Source organism: Magallana gigas, chromosome 8 (assembly GCF_963853765.1).
Source record: "Magallana gigas chromosome 8, xbMagGiga1.1, whole genome shotgun sequence".
NCBI lineage: Eukaryota > Metazoa > Mollusca > Bivalvia > Ostreida > Ostreidae > Magallana > Magallana gigas.
This window is the reverse complement of record NC_088860.1, coordinates 20,160,381-20,169,438: the sequence shown is the minus strand read 5'-3', so window position 1 is coordinate 20,169,438 and position 9,058 is coordinate 20,160,381. Positions and strand designations below refer to the sequence as shown.

Sequence of the window (9,058 nt, the reverse complement as noted above, 5' to 3'; positions counted from 1 at the left end):
TTTGTAGATTACAGACAATGTTTATGAATTAAGTGTATTCATTAATACCATGTATTATGATAATACTGAAAAATTAAAAGTACTGATCAGTGATCTACAATGTAACTTAATGGTTCAAACATTGTAATGTGACTGTATTATAATCATAGAATACATTGTTTGAAGAAAAAAAACTGTGTTGTTTTTACTCTTCATATATTGCAAACCAGTTTTGATATATTAGTGATATAAATGTGAAAGTTGAAATAGATGTTTAAAGAAACAGTTTTCAGCTACAATGTAGCCCAATAAACAATGTTTCAAACATTGTTTATATGGGCTTCGTTGTACCTAAAAACTGAAAATAGGCCAGAAAGAAAGATATTTTACTAGTCATATATAGACTACCTTCTAGGTTAATAACTCATTATTTCAAGACACTATCAGCACTGTACATAGATCCCTGCAGCTTCTTAAATGGGAGAGGATCATCATACTTTAAGAATGTCGGAGTGTTGACAGTACTTAACACCTCATACCTTGCTAGTTTATTATTTTAATGATTCCCTTTCAAGATACTGTCTGCTAATAAAGAGTTAGAACATAGGAATTTTTCATAATACATGCAAGTGTATAATTAATTTATTTTTCAATGGGGAAAACTTTGAAGTGTTTCTCACATACTGATATCTTTTGTTAATATTTGTGCAAATGGCAGATAAATATATAGTTAAAATTGTAAAATTATTAATACAAATAAAAGAATAAACCGAAAAAGCAAAAATTCGGATGTAATGGGATGATTTGTGAAAGTGACTATAGGTTTTTTTTAAAATTCTGAATTACCCCCCTTTGCTAACTCTTGCGTTCCTTAAGAGAACGTTTGGTCATTTTGCCAAGGAGCAAGATTTGTATAAATATGGCGGACCAAGTGCTTTCATTTGGATAGTTTGATAAATAAACTGATTACTTGGAAAGACATTGAACAAATGGATTTTGAATGAAGTGTGATACTATGGATTATTAAATGTGAAATACGTTTCATGCTAATAAGTTTAACGGTGAGTGGGATTAGTTCTAAATTTTGACAATTGTGCGTAAACATGGTAAAGTGGCCTACTTTCCATTCACAATGAATTTGAAAGGAACAAACTCAATAATATATTTTACGGTGCGACCGTTGGGGCGAGCACAGCATGTGATCAAACAATGAATTATAATAGATTAATAAAATAAAATTAACAACGTGAAATTTGAATGCCAAAAAATAAAACATACCTATTTTTCAGTAAATTTTCATTATTCATAGTTTATAAGATTTGTTATAATTTATTTATTTATATGTAGAACAATAGTTTAATCTCAGATACAATGTTGTTAAATAATAAAGATTTTAATATATAAATATTAATTGCACTGCATCTCCTCTTTTAAAGTGGTTGTGATTATGATTGATTGATTGATTTCCCCCTTTTTTTTGCAGTAGACATTTTTTTTTAAACTTACATATAAAACTTGACTCAACTTGTCAATTTATACATAGAAAATCGACTTACCATGGATTTGCCCCTCCACTTAAAAAAAAATAATTAATGTTTAATTTTATTTTTAGTTTACGCTTAAAAATATTTGCTTATCATGTTAAAAGAACATGGTGTCCCCCCCCCCCCCCCCCCCCCCCCCCCCCCCCCCGCATGTAATAAATGGAAGTGAAAATAAAGAAACCATTGAACTGCTAAAGAGCTGAAGGATTAGAATTTTCATGATTTATTTTTCTTTTTGCTTGCAAAGATTTTTTGGATGAGGCTGCCATCCACCCACCCACCCCCTTTTAAAAAAGGCGCTGCTACGTATAACGTTACGTTTCAGGAAATTACCGTAATTATAGTGAATAAAATATTTGTGAGCATTCATCCAAATAAGTGCAATTTACAACTGTTTCCTGTATCTGAAGAAATGTCCTTATTCGTCAGCTATTCTTTATCTTAGCCTTTGCAAGATTTTGAGAGGATTTTGGTCATTTCAGCAGATTTACAATAACTTCAATTAGAGTAATTTCCCCTTATCAGTGCTTATTGTGACGTCAAAGCTGACGTTGGTTAAGTGTCGTCTTACTCTTTAAAATTCCCTTGAGAAATAAAAGTATGCGAAGTATACTGTTTTATTTACTTAAAAAGCATGATGTTCTTAAAATTACACATCTTATAAGCTTTTCAAAGGTTTTACTTTGATTCTCGGGAGAACGTGATGTTGGAACGTGAGGTTGGAAACCATTGGTACTATGAATTGTGGGTCAAAATTTACTGACTCCGAAAAAATATATCGGATCAATGTGTAAACGTTTGTGACGTCACACGATTATTTTTGATTGAAAGTGTACTGAGGTGAACTTTAGAGGTAACATTGACTGTATGTCGCTTACATCGTTATTGTTTTTACTGTCTAAATTTGTCTTGCTGATTCTCGTGAGAGTGTGAAGTGATAAAAATTGCCATGATTACAGGGAACTACTGGGACGATTAAAACGATGCATTACTGGTCCGATTTACTGACGCCAAAAAAATCCGTTGAATGAATGTGCAACTAGTCCGAATTTTCTATTCACACACGCCTTGCCGGTAGAGCTCGCTTCGCGCCGGCGCTACGCGCCGGCGAGCTGCGCTCGCTATTAATTGAAATTGATGAAGACGATTCTCTCAATAAAAGATGAATTATATTTTTCAGGAATATTGCCATAAAATTTATAAAATTAGAAATAGATATTTAAAAAAAACAATTTGGAATAAATATGATAAAAGTCCATTTTTACATTTTACTGATTTAGGAGGACCCCTCTCTCTCTCTCTCTCTCTCTCTCTCTCTCTCTCTCTCTCTCTCTCTCTCTCTCTCTCTCTCTCTCTCTCTCTCTCTCTCTCTCTGAGAAATACTTATATATCTTCCCAACAGCATATATAATAGACTAATTAATACTTTTTTGTACATATAGTGTGGGATCTCATTATTAATATTAAGAGCTGTTTTATTAGAAACTGAAATAATGTTTCAGATTTATTATTCATTAGTTAGATGTCAGATGTTAATTAAAGGAAATTTGAGTTAACACAGCGTATAAACCAACACCATGTTAATTGATGAATCTAAATAAAAATTATGAATGCAGTTCAATACAAATTTTCGAAGTCTTTACTGCAAAGTGCAAAGGGACATTTGTTAATGTAGGAAACTTTAATTTCACTATTTTTAGAACATTACAATTATGGCAATTTATTTTACAGAATCAAAATGCCTCAAAACAATAAGCAATAAAGACGACAAAGAAATGTCTCGCCGCTATTATCAGGACTCAAGATCACCGAGTGCGGTGTTTGTCCCCATGCCGGTGGACCGAGGGGTGCTGGGAGAAAAGAAAGTGGAGGCATTACAGCGGCAGATAGAGAGACTGGAAAATGACCAGATGAAGAGGAAAGAACTGATAGAAAAGTTATCCAAAAATCAGGATAAAAACCAGAGAAAACATCAAGAAAAGCTGCTGGTTAGTTGTGACACTATAATGCATTGTAATAGACTAAAAGTCAGTGCCTTATATGAATATTTTTTTCTGCTCTTTTTTTAATTTACAAAGTTACTTTTCATTTGCATGTATAATAAAGATAACAACAACATGTGAACAACTATTTTTTCTTTTTTTCATCTCATTAAAACAAATTTTTTAGTGTGAATTTTGAGACTTGAAAACCCAATTGTCTTGTTCATGGGTATATATGTGACTTAGGTAATGACATCTTTTTTTTGTCTTACTTTTATAATTCATTTTTTTTTAGGAAAAGTACAACAAGAAAAACATACTGACAGATGAAATAGAGCGTATTTATGGCGATGATAAAGGAAGAAATTTTGGTAATTAAATTTATGCATCTTGATTCTTAAACTGTTTATTGTCATAAAAACTCATGAAAAAAGTTGCTTTACAATAAATTTATTAGCCCCTATACATGTGTATGTCTTTGAGCAATTACCGATTTGGAGATACAAACTTATGATATAACCTTGAAAATTTAAATATTATGACTTGTCAGCTTCTTAAAATCCTTCTTAACTGATAGAAAGGACATATTTCTTTTAGATGGGAACTGGGAGTAAATGTACTGCCTCATGCAAATTTTGTTCATATCATTTGTTGCATATCATTTTGAAAACTGGCCAAATCAGATTAAACAACAGTGAATGGATATCTTATTGTCTTAATAATACATGTATCTATCCTCTTCAATCATCTTTCCAGTAAAATCCCCAGCCAGCCCCAGAGTTTTAGAAACAGTGATGGCTAAACGAACAAAAGAATTCTCTATGAAACAGCAAGAAAAGGAACTGGAAACAAAGTAAGGAATCTTAATCATGACAATGAAGAGATGAAAGTAGAGTCAATCATAAAAAAGTTTTAGTTATTAAATCTTTATTTGATATTTATAGCATTTGATATTTTTGTGTTAGATTTTAAGTTAACAAAAATCAACATGAGGTTTATGCTAAAACATCCAGGGGATATAGGGGTGGGGGTACAATTTTGCCTGTAGTCCTGATTTTTTCATGCTTTAATTAAAATCTAGATACAGTGTGTATCTACTGCTTTAAATAGAACCCCAAATTTCGTTTTAAAGGGATGGAGGGGAAAAAAACCTATCAAAACTTGGCATTATATAATTTCAGTTTATGTCGTTTCTTTTAGATACTTGCTGAAAGAGAGAGAAAGGTTACAGATGGCTCGAGACAGAATTCGGGAGCAAAGGCGTGCTCTCCTCTCTCCCGCGGGTAAGGGTGAAAATAAAAATGAACTCGATGTTATTTCGTTTTTGAAGGGAATGGGGCTGTATCGACGATACGAGTCACCTTTACTAACACCATTACCATGGGAACGGCCCCGCTACAAAAATGGGAAAAGGGTCAGATATGTTGCATGTCCGTTGTTCAAGAACTGGTAGTAGGTGTATGAAATACACTTTGTGCTTGGTGCTAATCTGTCTGTTTCGTGTTGCATGTTGAGTGCTGTGTTGTCAATTCGTGTTGGACTCTCAAAATATTGAGGATCTAATGTATGCTTCATAATGCACAGTTATGCATTGCATGTCAACTCACTACTTTTCCTGGAAAAATATTTCTTGCCATTTTTAACCTGACTATAAATAGTGAATAACTAATGTATTTTTATTGACAGATTTTATGCATGTGTAGTTTTGAGACTGATTGGCTAGAGGGAAAATTGATTAGTAAAAGCTTTTAAAAATATCAAAGGAGAACTGCAAGCTTTGATAAGATTAAGATTTTATGATGCTTTTTCAGGGTATTTATCAAGAGAGGAATTTGTATTTTTTTTTATGTCTGAGAAGCCATAATTAATATCTAGTAAATATGAACTCTTTCAGTTATCTTAAACAATTTTCATCACTTTATATTTTTACTCAAAACCTTGTATATGACAAGATTTATTACAAAAGAAATACAAAGTATGCCTGTCCATCATGTGTGCTTGTAAGACCTAAAGATTGCTTTGTAATAATTTTTGAAGGGGGGGGGGGGGGGGAGTGATATAAGATACAAAATAGAATTTATTAGCATTTGTTTTGAAGATTTATGAAATCATAAATGATATTTCAGGACTTCAATGTAATAAAGCAGTTTTTGATTTGAAAGTTTGACAATGAAATTAATTTGGCATTTTAATCATAAATCTGGTCATTCATAATTTTTGCCATTGCTATTAATTTAAATATGAGGCCCACAACTACACCGTAAGCCAACTTTTACCTGTGTGTGAGAAAATTTCACGAGGTTCTTGAGAATCCCATTGTCGCAAATATACATTTCTAGCCATGACATACTATCCCTTAAATATCTTTTGTATTTATTTAAGATTACATATATAAGGTTTCTAGCAGAGATGAGAAGCTTCAAATTAGCTGATCACTAGTAAATAGCAAAATGAAATCATTGCAAATAAAAGTTGGTTTATAATTACAGCTGTAGATCCTTTCTACCATTCTTTCTGTCACGGCATTTATTCACAGACCGTTGGTTCATAATAGCTAGATGATGTTTTCAATATCACTCTGTGTTCACACATCTTCATTCATAAATCATCTCTATTTATTCATTGATTTCTTGTTATTTTGTACAAAATAAAGCAATTAGACAAGAAAGGGTCTCTGGTGTTATATTTTTCTTCAGCATATGTGAAAGTTGTTAAAGTAAGAATGAAGACTGTTTAAGTATTTTAAAACAATTCAAAGAGAAGAATATTAAAAGGTAGAGAGGGAAAAGGGCAATCAGATGATATTCACTTTATTAAATAATGTAGATTGGATTAACTTCAATTTTATAAAAAGTTGAAATGAAAGAATGAAGATATATATTGGGTTAATTTTGGGGGAGAGATGACAAGAGCTTGTAATCTCCTTTTATATGAATTTTACAGCATTGTGTATTCAAGATTAAAATGGATTTATTCTCCATGACAGCTAGCTGTGATATCTAATGGTAACATCCCTCTTACTTAAAGAATTCAATTTTATATTGATGGTCCCAACACAGACATGTTTAAAAGACCTGTCAAAAATATTGGAGGCCTGAGTAGTTAGACGAATTGATGGTTATTGGGGAATATTTGTCATGGTTATTTTTCGTGAGGTGTTGCTAACTACTGAAGGAAGATTTCAAGATGTCTACTTATAAATTATCATATCATGACTTGAGGCCAAGAAATGAATATTTCTTGTTATCCAAATATATCTCTATTGAATTTAATTTAAATCTCCTCGTTTTACTACTGAATACCAAGTTTTATGTCTTTTGACAAAGGACTCATTTTTCATTAAATGTTAAGGGTAAAAACCCTATTGCTGTGGTTGTAATTAAATTCATACCGTTGAGTAGATACAAAATTTACATATATAGATCTACGGAGACTCTTTTGATGGTTATATAGGCCCCATTGAGTAAATCAAAATTTTATTTATAAAATTTCTATAGGATTTAAATCCAAGTTATTAGAAAAGAGGTTACAGATAAGCGTAGAACTAGAAATCAATTTATTTTCTTTAGAAAATTTTTGATATAGCATTCTCCCTGTGTGATGAACCAAATAACAACAACTGTCCCTAGTTTTATTCCATTGTTGTTTAATAGTTTTTTCATTTCAGGGGGCTGGGGGAGGGAGGAAAAGAGTCACATTTTTTTTACTCTCATCTTGTCATTTTCTTGTCATTCAGCATTCTAGTCTGTTCTTTTTTTATGAAACAAGCAAGTACTGTAGAAAATGGGGAACTATTTATGAATTTGAATCAAATTTTAATTCATCATGATTCAAAGTTTAATGATCATTGCAGATATAAAACAATCAATTTATTGATTGACATTCTTGTGTTGAATAAAGAGTGTTGTATTTATCAAAGTTATTCCAAGCTCTACTCATGCACACTACATGGTAGAATCAATCAACCTTTTTAATTTACCTGTGTCCCCCCCCCCCCAAAAAAAAAAAAAAAAAACATCAGTAACTACAAGCATGTATTAATGCCCTTGGTCAGCCAAAAAGAGAATTTATCTTGTCAAGTGACACCTTAAGTCAAATTCCCCAAAACTATCCAATACTGGCTTTACAAGAATATCTCCCCATTTATTGATTGTTAATTGAAGATCAATACCGCTTAGTGTCTCTTTCCAAACATATATCATTTAAGGAAAATAGATATTGGACATAATACATGTACCTACCCCCGGTATATACCAGAACTTCAGTAATATTTTTACTGAATATATTCTATTTATACTGGTCTTTAACTTTAGATAATTAATGCTTTAAATGAATAAAGTTAGTTTATGTACTAGCTGATTTTTTTCTTGGGAACTTCTACTAACTCGAAAATGAATTAATTTGGATTTTATTCTCCGTTATAAGATTACTTCTGATATATATACCAAAGTGTTTGTTGAAATTTTTTGTGGTTTTACTTTTGTAATATACTAAGCTAAATATGAATGTATTTCCTAAATTTGAAAGCTTTGTTTTAATTTTGCAGATAGTTCCATGAGTGAGCCAGACTACCACTACAGGTCAAACAAGATGGCCGACCCACACAGCAGAATGAGTGTTCGGACCCCGCGGTACGACGGCGGCAAGGAATACAGCGTGGACTCCTACGTCCAAAACACGATTAACACGCTCCCGGAAACCATGGACAGGATAGCACAGCTCCGGTAAGTAGACATTCTTATGTGGAATTATAATGTCCACATTTTTAGCAGAAGTGATGCTCCAGAAATTGTGGTGTATTGTGGCTTAACAATTTTGCCTACAACATGAAATACCTGATAGATATGTCTATTGGATTTGTATAAATACAGTCAAACCTGGTTATCTTGAACTACATGTAACTACTGAGAAAAAAACTTCAAGATAAATAGGAGGATTCGAGATATAAGAGAAAAATACTTATTAAAAATATAAGTGGTATACACAGGTGCTCCAAAATCCCTCTGTAGTTCAATTGTATTCGAGACATTGTTGTTCAAGATATTGAAGTTCAACTGTATGTGTGTATATACATTTATGTGACAATACATTCTTTGAATTTACGTTTACATCTATATGAATTAAATTTTTTTTTTTTTTTCAGTCAAGATGTTCAGAAACATTATGTGTCTTATGAGAAGCCTTACCGTGGGGAAATGGGTATCCAGACCTACCTACCTCATCAAATGAAGGGCTATTTTATGGTAGGCAAGACAAAATGATCAATAGGGGACTTTTTTGTTTATTATTTACCCTAATTAAGTGAACACTTTGTGAAACATGTTTTGTTATGTACCCTGTCGGTTTATCTCTTTGCCTCTCATTTCCCCACTTTCATGTTAGGTCCTTAACTTTTTGAAGAAACATTAGAGGCTCTTACTTATCATAAAGGCTGTTTTTGATCTAAGTGTGTCTCATGACCCTTATATATCATTCGATAAAGGTTACATTATCATCGAAATGGCATTTATCCAAAAGAAGTTGAATGGCCAGTTATAGTCTTTCTTGGACAGT

At 32.1% G+C, this 9,058-nt stretch overlaps 1 protein-coding gene across 1 annotated transcript in view; it reads left to right on the top strand.

Moving 5' to 3' along the window:
* Positions 1-861: 861 nt before the first annotated feature.
* The window catches only part of LOC105329742 (uncharacterized), a gene marked incomplete in the record, with an annotated part of 30,113 nt that continues 21,916 nt past the window's right edge, over positions 862-9,058 (top strand). The window contains 7 exon segments of the mRNA XM_066068558.1: positions 862-1,040; positions 3,255-3,511; positions 3,801-3,876; positions 4,262-4,358; positions 4,706-4,788; positions 8,052-8,229; positions 8,649-8,748. Of these exon segments, the coding sequence (XP_065924630.1) occupies positions 3,299-3,511; positions 3,801-3,876; positions 4,262-4,358; positions 4,706-4,788; positions 8,052-8,229; positions 8,649-8,748 (747 nt within the window).